Here is a 19,539-nt window from a genome sequence, read left to right as displayed (position 1 = left end):
GGGTCGATAAAATGCGTTGGGAATACGAGCTACGCTGATGCTTCGCCAGGAAGATAAAGAATCTTTCTGAAAATACCCAATTATCAGGGCCCTCTAGACAGGCTGTTTTGATCCCTCCTATGACACCTTGGTCCGGCAAAGTCCGCTGGAATGACTGCCTGATTTCGGTGAGTTTCATGGCCATGAAGCTTGAAGGCCCGATCTGGTAGTTGCAACCGATCAGGCTTGACATTCAAAGAAACATCCCATTCCAAGATGGCCATCTGTGGGACAAATCACCCGTCAGACTTGCTCGTTTGCATGGCTGTATGCTCGACATGGTGCATGGTTGATTTGGAGGGAGGCTTTCCTTGGCTGGGAAGTGAGAGAAAGGCTGGAAGGAATAGTGGACGAATTTATCTTCTACATGGTTTACTACTAATCCAAATATGGACTTGGGAGGACTTGGGGGTGGGTCGAGGACCAAGTCGTGGGACGAAATTTAGCAGAGATTATACAGAAACCCCCGTTTTTTCAGAAATTCCCACCGACTTCAGGTTGCAATCTACAACGGATCTTCATTTGATGCATATTATCTGAAAAAAAGAATGTGGACAGCATATTTGATATGCACCGAGGGCCACCACATCAGCTCCCTTGTGCCAAGTCTCTTGCCCTATATAGTAATCCACTGTGATCCAGATAAAGTGCTTTGCATAGTGGAGTGTCGTCTACAGTCTGCCTTGTCGGAATATCCCAGGCAGGACTAAGCTAATGCTAAGACCTTTAGAGGCTTATATACTTCTTGGTGGAGTACATACTTGCGTCGGACAATTGCTGCCATGCACTGCGCCTTATGGAATATTTTAGGCTCAATTAATGTTTAGATTTCCCTCGATAATATAATCCGAAGCAAATGGGGAGTCTTGAGAATACGAGTACAGTGTCATCGTTATAAACTAGATCGCCAAGATTAAGTACACGCATGCTGACTAGGTACGCGTCTGTTGCAGCCCTGGAGTGAACAACCTCCACATCTAGAAATTCTGCCAGGAACCATCGATGCATGTTATAGCGTGCCCGCGAGGCACCCGTGTGATAATGATCGCCGCTGATTTATGCTCTATCTGTTGCGCCTTGCGAGTCGCTATCCGTGCTCAGTATAGAACTTACGTATGTCATTATCTCATGACTGTAGTGGGGAAAATGAGGGAACTCCGTGTTGACCAAGTTAATTCCCAGCAATGCTTCGCACAGGATTAATAAAGAAGCACGATTGGTGTATCTTCATGCTTTACCTAGGTAGTGCCTCGTCACTAGGGCAAAACACTTAAATAATCTACTTACGGAACTCCTCTACACCACGGAGTATAACAGCGGCACTTGGCACTTTCCGCCAGCTCCACATGGAGAACTACTAAAACGACAATGGCAAGTTCTAGCTTAGTGTCTCCAAATTTACCCATGATCATCAGTGTATCCACCCTCACGCTACTAACATTGCCTTTCGCGGAACGTTATTCCTCCGTCCAAACGGTCTGACTTCTAATCAAGAGCTCAATTATTGGCTACATCTTCTCCACGCCTGGTTTCACTATGCCCGGCCGGCGGGGCCTACTGCGTTCAGGCCTGAAAGTCTATTGTGTACCTTATGTTGCTGAGGAACAAAATGGTTCTAATTCGTTGAGCTGCACTGAATGGATCCAACCTCTTTCGTTCTGCTCCCAAAAGGTATACACTTCACCTCCGAGAAAGGGGGATGGGGTATACATAAAAAGGAGGAAGGATCCGCTTTGGAAGCTCCTGTTTTCTCCATCATCTCCAGCAAATCTACTCAATTCGTCTTTCTCTTCAAGCAAAGTGGTTCACATTGCATCTGCTCTCGCCGTCGGCCTTCTCGGTCTGGCTGGTGCTGTTTCTGCTCACCCCGGCCACGACCACCGGGCTGAAGCTGCTGAGCGCCGCGCTTTCCTTGGAAAAGCTGGTGTTCACCAGCGCAGCCTGTCCAAGTGCGCCACCACGCTCAAGGCCCGTGGTTATGAGAACGCCAACGTAATGCGCCGTTCCAACCTGGTCAAGTCCATCCGTCAGCGCCGTGGTCTGAAACAGAGTAAGCATCAAATACATATCCTTGCTAGGCCAATAAGGACCAATAGGGACCCAAAACTGACCTATTACCACAGGTGCCCACTTCCTCAACGCCCGCTCTCTGGATACCCCTGTACTACTCTAAATTGGAGGACCTCGACACGGATTTGAGTTGATTTGGTTACTTTATTTTCTCATTCGGAATATCTACGCACAACTTGCATGATACACCAGTCTCTAACCCCCTGTTTTTTATGTATAAAACGTTAAAATTAGCCCTAAAAGAATACACACCTCTTGTCGCATCTCCCATTCTAGTCCGAGCATATTCAGAACTAAATATCATTAAATACTTCTGAGTCCCCTTTCAACCATGGACCTTCCACCTCAACAGACCTGATTAGTTTTTCGGCATGTTCACTGCGTGGTCGAACTTGGATGTGAAATGGGGATGGATGACTGATAATACCAGGCAGAAACTCAGCCGGGGGATCTATCTCCTTGCCATCCGCTCCGACGCGTTTCGCAATATCAAAGACCACGAGTGACTTTGAGATAATGAGGAACAGGCTTGTATCGGCGAGAAACCGACCAGGACAGATCCGGCGCCCGAATCCAAATACGAACTTTTTAGGATCGCACTCAGGAGCAACGCCGTCCCCGCGTTGCAAGAAGCGACCAGGATTGAATTTCATCGGCTCATTGTATATTTCAGGATCATGTGCAAATGACCTGAGATACGACGACGCTCAAAGGTTAGACAACAGATAATGAACGAACCTAGCACACTTACTCACCAGATATTTGGAATCAAAACCGCTCCCTTTGGAATCCGATACCCGTTATATTCATCTTCTTGTGTTGTCATATGAGCAACACCCAAGGGTCCAATAGGATGCCAACGCATGACTTCTTTGATGAGGGCGTCAATATAGGGAAGATTTGGACGATCGTTCAAGATGGGAAGCCTGGACCCTACTACTAGATCCAGTTCTGCTTGAGCACGGCGCTGGACATCTGGAAACTTGGCCATGGCGAGGAAGAAGGTCGAGAGTGAAGATACACTCTGTTCATGTTAATAATTGTTTAACATAAATGTGGAGGGTATCTCTCTCACGGTATCTGCACCACCCGAATATATAACAGCCGCTGTCCATTTAATGAGGTTTTCCTCATCCGGTGTGGCCGGTCCACTCAGTAAATCCAAATGTCTAGAGACATATGAAGCTGTATCCTTTTGCTTGCTTCGTTGGTGAAGGGCAAATGCGTATGGCCTCTCCGCCAAGGTGGTCAAGACCTGGCCCCATTTCTGTGCTGTGCGTTGGAATCCAGCCCCTGGAAACCAACTGGGAAGGTATTTTACTAATCATACCTGGTCAGTGGAGGAACTTAGTTTGAAATGAAGGTGATCCTTAAAGTGATCCTCACACATGGGGATACTATCAACTGCCCAATTTCCAATCTGCACTGCATTGGAGAATTGCTGCGCAGAAATATCGGCGAGATCTATGAGGGGGTCTGGTCTAGACGGCTCAACCTTGTACCCATAGACCATATCTAGTATTTCTGCTCCTATGATCCTAGCTTGGGGATCAGTTACTTCCACAGGCTTTCCTATCTTCATATACCGCAGGTCAGGGATATTGATCTTACCGTCGAATGTTGTCAATCAGAGAATCAGGCCGCTGAAGTGTTTGTAATAGAAATTGTCTGGCCCCAAGGTCAAGCTGAGGATGTAGGTTTGAAACCGCATTCTTCGATCCTATCAAGCTCGAGATGAATTTCCGGTGGGTACGAACCGCATTTGTGTCGCCCTTGAGGGTCACCACGCGCTTCCAGCCGGCCCTTTTTTCATCGAACGTCAGAGATCGAATGAAATTGTCTGGGGTAAGGGATTCCATTATATGAGAGTCTTACAAGTCAGCGCTGAAAACAGGCTGTGGCCGCGACGAGTAAATAGCGGATCGTTTCTCCAGCAGGTCATATGCTACCTCTGACTTGTTGAGAAGGATAACAGTCTGCCCTATTGTGACAAGTGAACTGATAGGACCTGGTAGCTATGCGTTAGACATCAGAACGGGAGGTGTTTCTGCACCAACTGACCATAAAGATCTTTATGCTTCAACCAGTGTTCCCATTCTTTACTTCCTGGCTTAGGAAAGTCAAAGATATTGCCAATGATAGGCTTTCGGGGAGGGCCGGGTGGAAGAGAACGATATTTGGATGATATAAAATATGACCTGAGCCTTTCCACCCCCAACAACCCTAAAATTAGAGCGAGAGTAAGGTATATGACAAACATTAATATCAAAAGTATAAAGGCTTGAGAGGCTGGCTTAGTTTGCTGGGCTGCTTTCCTTGTAATCAATGGCTTGATGGGTGGAAGCTATGTAGTTGCAAGTACCCAATATATGTACCATTCCTCGTCTACTTTATATCTAAAAGGAGAGGCAAACAGCTCGGGCATTTTGGGGCGAGGCATCGATCGGCAAACCAAATTCTATGTAGGGAGATACGAAAAAGTATAAGAAGCAGGCCTCTTGTTTGAAGATCTGTATCGACAATAAGATGTCAGCGCATATTATGCTGACGATCTTGATAACCTTCTTTACACCTGCCGTGTCATTACACGATCATTCTATTTGAATTCCAAGATAATAGACACTGTGCCCTATCAGATTAAACTCCATCACACCCCTTTTATCACGCAATCTTCCGGCCCATGTAGTTATAATCTGTATAGAGACGCCGGCATAAGTGTATTTTGGGTCACAAATTTGCGGGCTATTACACGAAGTTTCATCCCTTGGCTAATTAGTGAAGCGATGACCAAACGAGTATCTAGGGCAATTACCATTACACATAAATATTATCTAGCGAACACCTTTGGAATGGCTCATATATCTCACAGTATACGGCACTGCTTTACTTAACTGCCTCTGTTTCTGCTTTCAAGCAGCAATTTATTACGGCGTATCTTCATACTAATATAACTCTCATATAAAGGTCCTTTCGTCGGTGATAATAACTGGTGTAGGCTTCTTGGACTGGCCATGGCATGCCAAATCCAGCGAATCTTCAACTTTAGAGTTCACATCACCGAACTATGAGATTTTTCCAGTCCGGCAAACCATGTTTCGCTATATCCTATGAATTAAAAATAGTAACTCCGGTCCTGATAAAAATTAAATCAAAGATAATTGAATCGAGCTGGTTTTTACTTTATTCACTGCAAGCAATGCAATATAGCTGGCTCTTAGAAACTGCCGTAGTGGGCGAGGTGCGTCGATGATCTTTCGCAGGGGCTAGAAGGCGCTCTGTGCGATGGCGAGATTTGTCTACGGTTATCCAACACCGGCATATATGTGGTTGCACAATGAGGGTGTCAAGACGGCTCATATGCATGCATGCACGAAATTGTGCTGGTGGCCTGAGGGATCAGGCGTTAATGGTAGTAACAGCACCTGGTTGTTAGTTAGTTAGTAGATAGACCATGCTTCGTCTCTCTCTCTCTTTTCTTTTTCTTTCTCCCCTCTCTCCGATTGATAACATATTTGACAGGAATACACATTGTCTCTATACAGACTTCAATCGTGTTGTGATTCCTAGAAAATGGTTTTCCATTGGGCACATATCTGCCAATAATTCGTCTTGATCGACAAATGGCTTTTTGCATTAAACCCATTACCAGCCATATAATTCTCTCTTCTATGATGTCGATATTACGCACATATAAACTTTAACCATGTTCGACACACTAGTGCATCTACGACCTAATCCAACGAGCGGCATTTACGAGATGGCATCGTGACATTGTAGATCGATGATATACCCTCTACCTCTGCTGAGATTTGCTCCGTGCCAAAGGAGACCACCGTATGTATTGCACAATTTCAGATTGCAGTGGCCTTCGGTGCGCGCGATAATGATGTAAACGAATGTAAGAATGTAATCAGTATTAATATATAAAGTACATGGGCAGCTTCGACCCTCTTTCAATTCTTTTCATCCTCGGTGTTAAGAAAGGTTAACAGACAACAACGAACATGGCTTTTACCAAAGAAATCTTTTACTGCGTCACCTTGCTTGGTGTGCAATCTGGGGGTTTGAGATTCTGGGCCAAAGCCATCGTCATCTTCACTGGCTCTGCAATGCTCATTGCTACCCTCGCCCTGGCAGGTCTTCTGCTGTGGGTATTGGTGGACAGCAGGAGATTGATTTCGAATTCACACAGTCCTAGCAATATCATGGGTCGGCCTATGTTATTCCCAGTCACTCTCACTCATACAAGAGTCTCACCGGTCAAGAATCAATTCAGCCACCGAGTTCTCTTGGTTGGAATTCCTATAGGTTTTCGAGGCCGAATCGGTCCTTTCTTGTCTATCGATCAAGATTCCCCGGCGATGTCCCGCATCGCATCTTTAAAACGATTATTTGCTTGGTTCAGCTTTGATCCTGTGCGTTATTTACAGCGCGGGGACAATGAACATGGTCTTCGGGATAAGTTGGATCTATTTCTGCGCTCGCAGGTGAGTCGTAATCCACTGACAGCAGACCATATCAACTAACAGTATCAAAATTCAGAACAAAGATCCAGCCCACTGGCCATATGCCTACTTGGTGAGTGTGCCACGTTTCCTGTGGTGGGAGCGTAATGTGGTATCATTCTGGTATCTATACTCCGCATCACAGGAATTAGATGCTATGATCATGGAAATCAACAACTCGTTTGACGAAAAACGAAATGTCCTTTTCCGACTCCAACCTGAATTTGAAACCCCAATGGCAAAATTTGACTTTGCTAGAGAGCCAAAATATCTAGACCAGCAGAAGACTGTCCTGTCGCTTCCTTCATTGCCCAGTGCGAGATTTTACAAAGGTATTTGGGAAAAGCACATATTTGCATCTCCTTTTGAGAAGGTGGAAGGATCCATTTCTACTCGCTTCATGGATCCCTTACAGGCATCATCCTTCAACCCCACCGACTCGATTGCCAACATTGTTTCTGTTGGCCTAGCCGGAGAAAGTAAAATGGCCACAAGGATCAGCTGTCGGGAACCCCCTGTGGACCCAGTAAACGTGACTACAGCCCACTTGGTGAAATCTATTCTTCGGTGGACAGTGCCCGGCACTTTGACGACTCCCCGGATTCTCTTCCAGGCCTTTAAGATCCAGTATGTACAGAGCTTGATGAAGATGATGAATCGACCTGTGATTCAACCAGGCAGTGTTGCGCGCCATCCGACCTCCATAGAGAGGTAAGTACTCCTTCCTTTTGATACCCTACATCTGGTTTCATAGTCCTAACAGGCTGGCAGGAGCCTGGAGTCATTCTGGCCTGCTTTCCTGTCGCGATGTGCTGAGAGCTCTCCTGAATCGTTAGAACTCACATACATCCCCGCCGCATCGATTTCAAATGAGCATGTTCGCATTCTCTCGCCCCCTTCCGGTACAGGATCACCTGCGGCGGTCAAGCGTCTGACCGTAGAAGTGGTTGATCCCGGCTTCTACACGCGAGTGGCCAACTACACCGATCTTTGGGAAGGAATCTTGCATGAACAGCAGCAGAAAGGGAATTGTGCAGACGCTACATCCCGTCCCCTCGTTGTGTCGGATCTCCAGCTTCTCCGTACGGTGATCTTCTCTTTTCAGAAGAGATTGCCACCGCTTCCGCGTGAGTTCGGCCTGACTCTCCCTAACCTCCTTGCCTGGTGCCGTGGCTCAAGGAGTGAGATGGACTCTTTCGTGCTATCTTCAACATCCCCATCTCACCATCCCCGTTATGCAAAGTGTGTCCTCCGTATTGCACTGGTGCGTCGATTTGCTATGAATTCTGCCTCCCTCCTGTGGATTTATGGGGTCCTCGCTCGGTGGATGCTTTTGGGCATGCTCCCTTCTATATCATCCACCGCTCCAACCATCTATCTTCCTGTGCCCAGTATCATTATGTATCTGTTTTTATGGAATATAGGTCATGTGGCAGTTAGAGCACACTTGTACCCTTTGAGCCTTTAGGTGTACCTACAGAATTGTCCTTTTACTCCCGCCGGTAAACATAATATTCAAGAAAGTCATGAGATCAAATATCCCTAAATACAGCCCCATCTGGAGCATGCAATTTAGCCCGTGTTTTGAGGAGAAATCAGAGACATCTGCAGAAAGTCATGGGCGTTTTGTCGATCCCTGCACAAGAGGTTACGTGTGAGATAATGATCCTAAACCTTATGAACCTAGCCCCGAGACGGAGATTGGTTATAATTACCTTGGAGTATATTCATCTGCTAAATGCACAGAGTAGACCATGATATTCGTCATTTTTGGCGGCTGTGTAATGTCTTATTCGGCATACCCTTTGTTGCACAATGTCCGGATTTAAGATTCATGCACAAGATTCGATCTGGCATTGCTATCATGGAGATCATCGTATTATTAAGTTTATTTAAGAGTCGAATACGTGTTACGGTCTGTATCGGTAAATAGTCGCATATAGAGTAGCGGCTTGAAGTTTAATCCCTCATACAATGTACTTTAGCAGCCAAGACGGTCATTACATGGCCCCGGGAGTAACCTTGACATGATATTTAAATATTCCCACTGACCACACTTCAATGTCGGGAAGTCTGAAACCAATTCATATTCACTCCACCACTCATCTCATTACACAATCAACAATATACAATGGACGTCTCGTTTCAAGTCTACCGTGGTTCACCTAGTGGTCACGTTGTATCGGATACTACAACTCGAATCTTAGGGCCTAATGAGGTCTATATTGAAATCACCCACTCAGGCATATGTGGGACAGATGAGCATTTTGTGAAATCAACCCAAGTCCTCGGTCATGAAGGTATTGGCATCATCAAACTTCTGGGTTCAAACGTAACCACAGTCAAGGTTGGTGACCGTGTTGGCTTTGGATATGTGCGCAAGGTCTGTAGTGCCTGTGATAACTGTGGAACTGGTTTGCATTTGTTCTACCTATATTACTATGAAATTAAAATTTCTAACATTTCCCGTCAGGCTGGGATCAATATTGCCGGAGCGCTAGGATCTACGGTGAATGTGATTTTGACGTCGGCACCTTCGGCCATGGCACAGTCTGGGATGTCAGTTGCGTATTTCCTATTCCCGACGGCTACTTATCCGAAGATGCGGCGCCCCTGCTTTGTGCTGGTGCCACAGTCTGGAACTGCCTGAGTCATTTCAGTGCTCGCCCAACAGAGCGGGTTGGCATCCTCGGCGTTGGGGGCCTGGGCCATTTGGCCATCAAGATTGCTGCCGAGATGGGATGCCATGTCGTGGTCCTATCTCGAACTGACGATAAGAAACAGGATGCGCTCCGATATGGCGCAGGGGAGTTTCATGTTCTAGATCAGATTGATCACTCCTCCTTTCGGCCGTTAAAGCATCTGTTGCTCTGTGGAAGTTACTTCCTCAATCAAGCATCGTTAGTCCCCTCCATTATAACATAGCAGTGGCCATATACTAAATTGCTGGCTGGAAGATTGATACGCCTCATGGATACCAAAGGGACTATTTACCCCCTGACCGTTTCTCTGACAGAAACACCCGTCCCGTTTCTCCCCTTGAACAATCGTGGGGTTCGAATCCAAGGAAGTCTAGTCGCTTCCCGACAGAATCTCCGGGAATTGATGGAATTCTGCAATCGCAAGAAAATTAGGCCCACCATTATGAAGTTTCCTATGACGCCAGATGGGATCGAAGAGGCGATGTTGAAATTAAGAAAGGGGGAAATAAAGTACCGGGCAGTTCTAGTGCGTGAGCCGACTCTTGTAGCGGCTTAGATGGGATACGTAAGTGTTTGACTTCTGTACTTGGATGTTGTTGTAACAGGCACATTCATTTATTTTTGCCTGACACTGCAGTATCTGCCATCTATTATCTATCTGGTTGTTATATACTTGAAATGAGTGGACAATGACTCAACAATAAACTACCAGATATCGACTTGTGCACTGTTTTCCAATTCTCTAGAACAGGGAAACGATACAATGACATGGCAGGTCGGTTCGTTGTAAAATAACGACAGATAGGTGGCGGCCTACCAGCCAATGGTGGTGCCGTCGATGTTCCAGAACTCTCCCGCGCCGTTCTCCTTGGTCAATCCATCAATCTTGGTGACAATTGCATTCACACTATCCTCAACCTCTACAAAGGCGCCGGGGAAGCCTGCCGCTCGGGCAGCGTCGTCTCCAGCCTCTGTCTTGACCGAACTATGAGAAGATATTAGTCAACACCTCAAACGAGACAAAAATTCAAAAGATAGATTCATACCCAGGATGGATCGCCAAGGTAGCAATATCATCATGTTCGTAGTTAATTTTCCGGGCAAAGTAGTTCGCCGCCGCCTTGCTAGCCCCGTAAGGCGCAATCTTGATAGGAAGGTCTTTGATCCCTCCAATCGTTCCCATCAGACTGCTATTCAGGATGAAGCGAGCGGATGATGACTTCTGAAGGAGTGGAAGAGTAGCTTGGAAGAGGCGCACGGGTCCAAGAGTGTTCACGTCTAGATGCGTTCTGATTTGGGCAACGGTAGACTCGGCAACGGTGGTAAATGCAGCTGTGTCGAAGACTCCCGCATTGGCGATGACGATGTCTAAAGCTGACACGCCCTGGCTGGACAATGACTCCACGGCAGCTTTGGTGTCGGTGTCAGAGCTGGCGTCTATCTTAACAATAATCAACCGACTACTCTCCCCCGTGGGAAGTTCAGAGAGAGAGGTCGCTTCTGATGAGCTGGGGTTGCGAACAGCTGCGATCAGAGTCACATTATCGCGAGCCAGATACTTGCTAACAAGACCACGGCCAATTCCTGAGGGTATTATTAAATTTAAATTGCAAACGGAGTCAAAGATGTAGATGTGAGTTACCTTTGTTGGCGCCGGAAATCAAGATGGTGGACATGATTGAAAGAAAATAGCTCGTATAGTTCGTATATTTGTGTAGATGGATGGCGTTCTCGTCTAGAAACCGGTCAACTTATAAACAATTCGAATATAGCATGGTGAATGCACAGTATAAATTGATTTGTGAGCATTTCTAACATCGATTCGAATAATTTGCAAGCATATTGGTAATCACTTAACATCTGCCTCTAGCAAGGTAGCTGCTCGGCCGTTGGCCCAAACCCAGGGTTTAGGGGCGAAACCCAAAAGGGTTTCTGGGCCGTGCATTGGCCTGAGTACCTAAACCTGTTAAGGAATACACCCCATCTATTGATATTGCATCACCATAAGATAAGCATAAAACTACATGCTGACCCTGTGTCAGCGAATAAGCAAACCTTGGAAATATACGAGGTATCCGAAAGTGGGTCGGCATCCCGTCGGCATCCCACCGTACAGATAGTTAGCACTACGTAGGTTGGTATGATGTGCGCTTAGCTGCAGGGTCAGCCGTAAGCACAATATCCTCTAGGGCTGACGATGCATCGTAATCAACACGCTAACCGTATCCATGCTACTCCCCTCCATGAAAGTATTTGTTGATTACATAGATATTTTCAAACTTCGCTGCTACGTATAGGCATTTCCATTTTTGTTTGGTTTTCCAAGTCTTATGTATATAATCGGATTGCGAGATAACGATTCACTAATGATGTGACTGAGAATTGATTATGTTGGACTAAGAATATGGCCCTAGCCCCTAAATAAAAACCAAGGCGTTTGTTGTGGTCCAGTGACAGAATAGCCTGTGTTTTTCTCGCAGATTGTCGAAATACATTGGGCAAAAACGTATATTGAGAGGTAAATGTCCACGTGCTACCAGAATAAACCTATATACTTACTTCAGTTTGCACCTCCGACTTCAGAAATCCGCTGTAGACAACCTTCATCCACACATTATCAGGGCTCAATTATGTATCTACCGCCTAAACTACAAACATTCATTGCCCACAAAGGTTGAATAGCACCTTCTAATTTTAAGTTGGGGTTAAGAGTAGGCTTGGTATATCATCGAGCCGTAGATATATATTATGTCAAGATATGGTCAGCTGGCTTCGCAATACGGATACTGATATTAGCCCTAACTAACCCCTGCCCCTGGCAGTACTGAATAGGCTATTCTCAACGACAGCCCCATCTTTGTACCATGGTCTTCGGTTTGGAGCGTCCTCGCGTATGTGATTCGTACTCTGTACTAATCTGACATTTAGTGGTAGACCCAGGCAGAAGCCAGGGATCGTGGTCAATAGAGCATCCCAACGCTTACCCAAAAATGAGAAATATTGAGGCGCATGTGGATATCTTTCAGGAGTGGATACAATCTACAGGGTTACCCCTAGTCCGGGGAGTCAAACAGACAAAGAAAAACTCAAAAAGTAAAGTGGCAGGAAAAGGTATATTCAATAGCTGAAGATACAAGTATAAAAAAATAGACGCTAGATCGTAGTCTGTCGTGGAGAAAGGTATCAAAACATTAAAGAATAAATGGACACATATAAGTGGAGTATACATGGATACATCCGTAAGAAGTAACTTCAGAAACCCCAGAATTAATAAATCGACAAGCACGAAGCTCATCTCTTCCACAACCAAAAAGCCGCACAAGACAGAAATGTAGATATATCACTCGTCAAGCTTACGCGAAAGCGCAGGCCAGAGCAAGGAAGGCACCGCCAACGGTCCAGACGCTACCTGCCATCTGGCCGGCGGCGTTGAAGGAAGTCGAGGAAGCGGCAGGGGCACCGGTTCCGATGACAGCGGCAGTGGTGGGCGCGGCCACCAGAGGGGTCGAGGCGGCCAGAGGGGTGGACGAGATGAGCGCCGAAGAGGACTTCTTGGGGGTCGAGGTGACGAGGGTCGACGAGGACGTGATGGCCGGGGTAGAGGTGGAGGTCACCTCGGTCGTGCTAGTGCTAGTGCTAGTACTAGTGCTGGTGGTGGTTGGGGTGGGGGTCTGGGTTGGGGTGGAGGTCGACGTCGGGGTCGGGGTGGCCGAGACGGTCACGGGCATCCAGTTCAGATCATCTTTGGCCAGGGTGCCCGACGGGGTCGCACTGCCGGCGGAGGCCTGGCACGAGGCGTAGGTGGTACCGGCAATCTGGCAGGAAACAGTTCCAGTGCTGGTGTTTGATATCAGAATGCGGTTCGCACGAGGAAAGTCTGCGCTAGTACTTACGTTCCCTGCAGGTCGATGTTCTGCAGCTGCATGGAGGTCGGGGCAGCAATTGCCGTCATACCCTCGCCGGCAATACCGCAGGAAGAAGCGGTCTTGGGGCAGGTGATCTTGTAGGTAGTCGCATCTCCATTCTGTGAATTGTTAGTTAAAAGTGCTCAGGCAAAAGAGTGCGTTGATTGCAACTGAATCAGGGACATACGGTTTCGATAACGCTAGCCTCGAGATCCTGGCCCTTAAATCCGGGCAGGAGGAGAGTTGCGGTGTTACCAGCAGCGGCGGCGGTAGCGCCAGTCAACAGAGCGATGGTGTAGAAACGCATGTTGGAAATAGATTGGTGATTGACCGGTGGTTTATATCGAAAAATTGGTGATAATCAAGATGTTGGATATACACAAAGAATGGAAGTACACAGTACTTGAAGTAGAATCAACAATTGCTCAAAACGAAGGACTGGAATTAACGAAAGACTGTCGAACGACGAAAGAGTGAATGACGGACTGCTTGAGCCTGAAGGTGTGAAAGAAGGAAGAAGTGTCAGAGAGAGAGATATCCGGGGGTTAGGCGCGCAAATTATTGACTTGGCATAGTGTTGCCCGTGAGTAGTGGCCAAGACTAGTTTGGCATAGTGGGATTGGCCCATATTGCGGTCCAAGCGGATCTCACTAGGGTCGACACGGTAATCAAGGAGCGGGCCCCAGGGGTTCGAGGGGTGTGGTTCGAGGTTCGAAAAGGGGGCATTTACCATATCAAAGTCCAAGTGCCTTGGGGAACCAAATTAGGGGCGTTTTAGTGGAAGTTTCCTGTGGAGCTAGGCTGATCCGGGCCTAGGGGCCGAGCCGACCCCTGGGTCACATGCCTATTTGGGAAGGTTGTTTGATGCTCCTTATATTACGTCGGAGACTAGCGAGATGAGATCAACAAAGGAATTTCATCAGGCGTGTATAAAAAATCTAATTACTTTGAATTATACCGTGGATGCATTAATATATGTTTACTGTTCAAAATGTGTATGTTGTATATAACTCTCGCCATTTTCTTCTTTTGACGCCGTTAATTTCCCCAGGTCAGCTACCGACCCTCTCGAAAGGACTAGCGTGCACGAGTTAGTGCACGATTCAAATTACGCCCGGTAGAAAAGCCCGTGCCTGATGAACGCGCAACGCCACGGATGCCAAATTAATTAATCTTACGAACCATTCCAAGGTTTTTTTTCCATCAAATAGTGTATTGTTTTTACCCACTTTCTCCAACAAACGCACGTGTACTTAAATTGCAATGGACCGGCTAGCCGGGCAATGCCGGTAATTCAACCTTGGGCCATTTTCCATGCTGAGAATGAAATTGTATTCACAGCCAATCCAACAAGATGCTGCACCACTATGACAATTTTCATGAGATTAAAACTGAAATTGATCACTAAGTCCTTCCGGGCGAGGGTCCGAAGTGGTTGATGCCCCCACAGACGATCCCAATGACAAGCAGCATGCCATTAAAGCCCGCCATAATATAGAACGGTGTGCCCGATGACAGAACGTCAAATAGAAGTCCACCCACTTTGGTCAATAGCAGGATGCCTGCCCCGCCATATAATGAATAGACACCTGCGATGGAGCCTTTGAGGTGGGATAGATGCTCCAATCTCCGGTTGACAGACCCGGCAAGAAGAGATTGGCCCTCGTCAGGCTCTGCGTCATTCTCGTCCCCACGGACGCGTCGCTCCTCGTATATTTTTCTTAACGTTTCATTGTCGATGCTAACACGCAAGATGCCGTTGCTCAGTACAGCCAAGCTACAGACAATTGCCCCAATCTGACTGATTCCAAGCAGAGCCATCACAACAAACACACCCGGATTGCCGTCGGGTCTTTCAAATAAAGGGGTTGGGAGCATGGCGAAGATAATATAACCGATGATACCCACCAATGCTGCGAAAAGAAGTGGGAAATTGTATCGTCGTGATTTGTCTGTCAGGTACCCAAATGCTGGCGCAGCAATCAATGCCACCAATTGGGACACCCCGGTCAGTATGGATGCGACGATGTAGGCACGTGGGCATGCTTTCTTGATGTCCCCTAGTCCCGACCCAGGAACCGGTTCATGTTCCTCGTCGCAGAGCCCCGATACCCGATAGTAGTGATTGACAGCGAGGGGAATGAACAATGATATCCCCACAGAAGAGGCCCGAGCGACAAAGCCTCCGACGTAGCCGAGTCCAATGCTACGGTTTCGGAATCCCAGTGTAAGGGCAGTTGTCAATTGCTTCCAGTATGACAATCTTGGGCCATGGGTAGATAGATCATCGTTGTCTTCATCATCTTCGTCATCACACGAGTGATGAGACGTTTTCCAAAGCGCACTCCAACTTTTGCCCTTTTCTCCGGGAAGATCGCGAAGGCCAATGAAACATACAAGGCAGATAACAAGAGATACGACAGCAACCAGGTAATAGCTGCGTTGGATCGCCTGCGCTGGCGACAATCCCATCTTCTCAAACCGGGCTGCAAGCGGCAGGAAAACAACCAGTGCCACGAGCGCACCACAGCCAGCGCACATTCCAACAAAACCGGATAGTCGCGCTGACGGAGATGCGGTGGAAGGGCTCACATTTAGGGAATGACCATTCCTGGCACGCTCCGGTGTGATGGTCAACTCCGAAGACACAGAAGCGCGGTATGCCTGGGCATTAAAGGCTGTGCCAGTGACAGTTGGCAGAACTGCAGTGACCATGGTCGATACCGCTGAACCGCCGATACTAAAAAGCAACCTTCCCAAGAGAAGCTGGGGGTAGACATTCGTGGCTTGCACAAAAACAACTAGCGCGAGAGCTACAATAGCATAGCCTGCAGTACATACCTATCTAATGTCAATATCATTGAACGTTGTTACCCAGATATGGACCAGTAGAACGCTTACATGGCGGACTCCGATTCGGTCCGAGAGCACACCCCAAAGTGGGCAGGCGACTAGCGCAAGGAGTTCATCTGCGAATCCCAGAGTTCCCACTGAATCTCCCACTCCATTCTGGAGGCCAATCAAATCTGTTACGACGAAGGAGATAGATGAATTGATGTAGACTAGGAAGGCGATTGAGAAGGGGCACACCGCCAAGAGATAAGTTAGTGTCTGGCTGCGCGAGGCAGTAAACAATGCCGGTGATGAAGCCATCACCAGAGACGATTCATTTCTTTTGAACAGCAAGTATTAGAATGGGATTCAGAGGTGATGATATCCCTCGGATCGATGCAAATTGATGACAGAAAATGATCTGTGGACGGTGTCACAATGGCTGCTTCTTCAAAGGCGGGCAATGTGGGACGTCACATGACGGAGATGATCAGATAAACACCGAAGATCAACGGGCATGTCCTGACGTTTATACCAAGTAGATCTAAGGGGTTGGATCAAAAGCAATACACTGAATTATCCACGATTCATCAATATTATGCTTTTATTAGAGTAAAATCAAATATTCCCATGTATTCAGTAGGCGCGTATAGATCTGGGTGGCGGCACGTGCCGGTCGCTGACGTAAGATGCGGAGAGGCGTCTGCGGGTTATTCTGGAAAGCTGTCCAGATCAAGCTACTTACTCCTCTCAAATAAACGGCATTCACTTCGTTGCTCCGCCAAATGCTATCTTGAGACGCTCGTCTTTTTTGTCCTTCCTTCGGTCTATGACCTTCGGCTTGTCCGATCCAGTCGATAGCTATGAGACTGGCCGCGTATGCTGGGGTAAGTAGTACCGCAGCTGATGGGCGAGACAACCCGCTAACCTTGGAACTCCGTTTGTAGGCCTCCGTGGTCCTAGCCACTGGTGTGTTTCTAAAAGCTCTTCATCAGAGGTCCAATTTCTATTCGGCATGTGTTTACCTCTCTCAGAGTAGTGCGAATCTTATGGTGAGTTGTCCAGTTTGAGCCATCGCGCTTGGTCATCATGATCACTAACTCATTATTCCATATCCAGATCCTCACGAATTTATGCCTTCTCGTCACCGGTTTTGTACTATTCTGGCTCCAGCGACTTCTTTACGGACCCTTGCGACCAATCGAGACCGAGCAACTATACGAGCGAGCCTGGTTCGCCGTCACAGAGACATGCCTGGCCATGACCATATTCCGAGGCGAACTTGGAGGCTGGTTTTTGGTCATGTTCATTTCGCTGCTGGTCGGCAAGGTCTGGGGCTGGATTGGCGAAGGCCGCGTTGAGTTCTTAGAGCAACAGCCACCGGCTAATCCCCGATTGTTCCATACTCGACTGGCCGCATCTCTCGTGCTGACGGTGTTATTCGATGCCTTCATGCTGCGATACTGTATTTATACCGTACTTGCGCATGCACGGCCGGATATGATGGTTATGTTTGGATTCGAATTCGCCATCTTAACGATCCTCTCTACTTCCACCCTACTACGATACGTTATCGCGTTGACCGAGATCTCCATCACCCGTCAGCAAATAAAGGCCAAGATGCAGGAACGCCGGGATGAGATCCGTATTGCGCGTGTCGAGGCAATTCGAGAACATGCCCGCGCGGGAGCTACCTCTCCTCCTGACAATCTGCCCGACGAAAACGATGTCAACGAGATGGAGATTGATGTACCCGGATGGGAGGAAAAGGGTCGCTGGGTCTTCTACTTGGATCTTTTGACCGATTTGTTGAAACTCGTGATTTATTTGAGCTTCTTTGGTATCCTGCTCACTTTCTACGGCCTCCCCATCCACATTCTGCGCGACGTTGTTGTGACCATCCGGTCATTTGCCCGTCGCATCATGGACTTCATGCGTTACCGAAATGCGACAAGGGATATGCACCAGAGGTATCCGGATGCAACGGCAGATGAAGTCTCCCGAGAAGATGTCTGCATCATCTGCCGGGAGGAAATGATTCCAGTTCAACCGGCACAACCGCAACCGGTAGCTAATGCTGCTGGAGAGCCGGCACCACAGCCGGCGGCTGGAACACAGCGTGTTCCTGACCGTCTGCGTCCAAAGAAGCTCCCATGTGGCCATATCTTGCACTTTTCGTGCCTCCGAAGCTGGCTTGAGAGGCAACAAAACTGCCCGACATGTCGACGTGCTGTTATAATTCCCCAGCGAACTCGTGGAGCTGCTGGGGTTGGAGGCGATAACGCAGCCGGAGGTCAGAATGGTGGCGTCCAGCCAGGCCAACAAGGTGTCGATGCACAACCACGTGCTCGGGTCTATCAATTTGGGCCTTTCCGTGTCGGCTTTGGAGCTGTGCGTGGAGATTTATTCAACAATCTTCATCCACAAGGTCACCAGGGTAACGCGCCGCAGCCTGGGGCACACCCACCTGCGAATGCGCCTGGAAGACATATTGGGTTTGGATTTGGGTTCGGGCGCCGTCCCCAAGCCCCCACCCCCGCTCCCGCCCCACATGCTGCGGCTCCGGGGGGATCTATCACTGCTGAAATCAATGATCAATTGTTACATATCGAGCAACGGCTGAATCAAGAGATCGCCACCCTTCGAGCCGCCACGGAGCATCTAAATCACGTGCGCCAGCTTCGGGTGGAACTAGAGCGGTTGCTCGCCCAAGCAAGGGCTGTTAACCAAGAAGCTGCCGGTCAACAAGGTGTCGCCCAACCACGTGTCGCCCATATAGGTGAAGGCCAACCAGGCCCGCTGCCCCACGTGGCCCCAGGATCTTCGGTCTTCACAACGGGTCACCAGTATGGCGCAAACCCGGGCGCTGACGTTCTAAACTCTGGAGATTCTCGTCTACCGGAAGGGCTTACTCTCCCGCCTGGTTGGACCCTCCTTCCTCTTCAGCGCGTGGATAATGCCCCCAACGGCGCGGATCATACAGTACAACCCACGCAACCCACGCCTACCACTACAGTGCCATCCCCAGCTGCGCCAGCCGTGGCCAGCCCTGTAACATCTCAAGCCCCCACATTACCCGTACCTGTTCAGGATCAAATGAGCGGGAACGTCGTGGTAAATGCGCGCGGCACCACCAACGCTGAAACCCTTCCCGCAAATGGGGCTCCTCAGCCCCCTGCATTACAGCCGACGCCAACCGTCCCTTCGGCGGAACATCGCGCAGAGTCCCCGTCCCAAGAATGGACTGACGTTGCCCCCACAGGATCTTTCGAGGCAAGGCCAGCTTCCTCCATTCCTACTACATGGGGTAGCAATGGGGAATCTGCAAATAGTGCTTCTAGTCGAGCCGACACTCACCCCGCGTCTGCATCCAACGGCAAAGGTCGGACCGCATCAGTTGAAGAAACGCCCGATGAAGAAGCTTGATCCTGGACTCCTCTTTTGATAACCCCTCACTGTGTATTTTTTTTTCCTACCCGTCCGCTC

At 48.2% G+C, this 19,539-nt stretch overlaps 8 protein-coding genes across 8 annotated transcripts; 4 read left to right on the top strand and 4 right to left on the bottom strand.

Moving 5' to 3' along the window:
• Positions 1 to 1,676: 1,676 nt before the first annotated feature.
• On the top strand, positions 1,677 to 2,212 carry N7455_008662 (uncharacterized protein; the record flags this gene model as incomplete). The annotated part of the gene is made up of 3 exons (XM_040957858.2): positions 1,677 to 1,743; positions 1,805 to 2,089; positions 2,163 to 2,212. The coding sequence occupies 3 exons, from the start codon at positions 1,677 to 1,679 to the stop codon at positions 2,210 to 2,212; spliced, it is 402 nt and encodes a 133-aa protein (XP_040811648.2).
• Positions 2,213 to 2,402: 190 nt separating this feature from the next.
• N7455_008661 (cytochrome P450) lies at positions 2,403 to 4,369 on the bottom strand (the record flags this gene model as incomplete). Its single annotated transcript, XM_065605934.1, has 7 exons — positions 2,403 to 2,799; positions 2,865 to 3,133; positions 3,185 to 3,429; positions 3,496 to 3,647; positions 3,721 to 3,912; positions 3,985 to 4,124; positions 4,163 to 4,369. The coding sequence occupies 7 exons, from the start codon at positions 4,367 to 4,369 to the stop codon at positions 2,403 to 2,405; spliced, it is 1,602 nt and encodes a 533-aa protein (XP_065460883.1).
• A 1,744-nt stretch (positions 4,370 to 6,113) lies between these two features.
• Positions 6,114 to 8,082, top strand: N7455_008660 (uncharacterized protein; the record flags this gene model as incomplete). The annotated part of the gene is made up of 3 exons (XM_040957933.2): positions 6,114 to 6,596; positions 6,652 to 7,325; positions 7,386 to 8,082. The coding sequence occupies 3 exons, from the start codon at positions 6,114 to 6,116 to the stop codon at positions 8,080 to 8,082; spliced, it is 1,854 nt and encodes a 617-aa protein (XP_040811643.2).
• Positions 8,083 to 8,745: 663 nt separating this feature from the next.
• Positions 8,746 to 9,872, top strand: N7455_008659 (NAD(P)-dependent alcohol dehydrogenase; the record flags this gene model as incomplete). The annotated part of the gene is made up of 3 exons (XM_065605933.1): positions 8,746 to 9,028; positions 9,088 to 9,518; positions 9,540 to 9,872. The coding sequence occupies 3 exons, from the start codon at positions 8,746 to 8,748 to the stop codon at positions 9,870 to 9,872; spliced, it is 1,047 nt and encodes a 348-aa protein (XP_065460882.1).
• A 183-nt stretch (positions 9,873 to 10,055) lies between these two features.
• Positions 10,056 to 11,029, bottom strand: N7455_008658 (uncharacterized protein). Its single transcript, XM_040957956.2, has 3 exons — positions 10,959 to 11,029; positions 10,363 to 10,900; positions 10,056 to 10,301 (listed from the first exon to the last, which is right to left on the bottom strand). The coding sequence occupies exons 1-3, from the start codon at positions 10,990 to 10,992 to the stop codon at positions 10,130 to 10,132; spliced, it is 744 nt and encodes a 247-aa protein (XP_040811691.2). The 5' UTR covers positions 10,993 to 11,029; the 3' UTR covers positions 10,056 to 10,129.
• A 1,640-nt stretch (positions 11,030 to 12,669) lies between these two features.
• N7455_008657 (putative GPI anchored glycoprotein) lies at positions 12,670 to 13,528 on the bottom strand (the record flags this gene model as incomplete). The annotated part of the gene is made up of 3 exons (XM_040957918.2): positions 12,670 to 13,153; positions 13,210 to 13,340; positions 13,409 to 13,528. The coding sequence occupies 3 exons, from the start codon at positions 13,526 to 13,528 to the stop codon at positions 12,670 to 12,672; spliced, it is 735 nt and encodes a 244-aa protein (XP_040811650.2).
• A 945-nt stretch (positions 13,529 to 14,473) lies between these two features.
• On the bottom strand, positions 14,474 to 16,459 carry N7455_008656 (putative MFS transporter). The gene is made up of 2 exons (XM_040957891.2): positions 16,123 to 16,459; positions 14,474 to 16,062 (listed from the first exon to the last, which is right to left on the bottom strand). The coding sequence occupies exons 1-2, from the start codon at positions 16,372 to 16,374 to the stop codon at positions 14,626 to 14,628; spliced, it is 1,689 nt and encodes a 562-aa protein (XP_040811640.2). The 5' UTR covers positions 16,375 to 16,459; the 3' UTR covers positions 14,474 to 14,625.
• Positions 16,460 to 16,916: 457 nt separating this feature from the next.
• hrdA (E3 ubiquitin-protein ligase HRD1) lies at positions 16,917 to 19,479 on the top strand (the record flags this gene model as incomplete). Its single annotated transcript, XM_040957951.2, has 3 exons — positions 16,917 to 16,940; positions 17,001 to 17,105; positions 17,173 to 19,479. The coding sequence occupies 3 exons, from the start codon at positions 16,917 to 16,919 to the stop codon at positions 19,477 to 19,479; spliced, it is 2,436 nt and encodes an 811-aa protein (XP_040811601.2).
• Between the last annotated feature and the right edge of the window lie 60 nt (positions 19,480 to 19,539).

The sequence above is a fragment of the Penicillium solitum genome (assembly GCF_028829755.1).
Source record: "Penicillium solitum strain IBT 25940 chromosome Unknown utg000005l_segment0_segment0, whole genome shotgun sequence".
Lineage (NCBI taxonomy): Eukaryota > Fungi > Ascomycota > Eurotiomycetes > Eurotiales > Aspergillaceae > Penicillium > Penicillium solitum.
The sequence above is the reverse complement of the archived record's forward strand: the minus strand, read 5'-3'. Positions and strand labels throughout refer to the sequence as shown.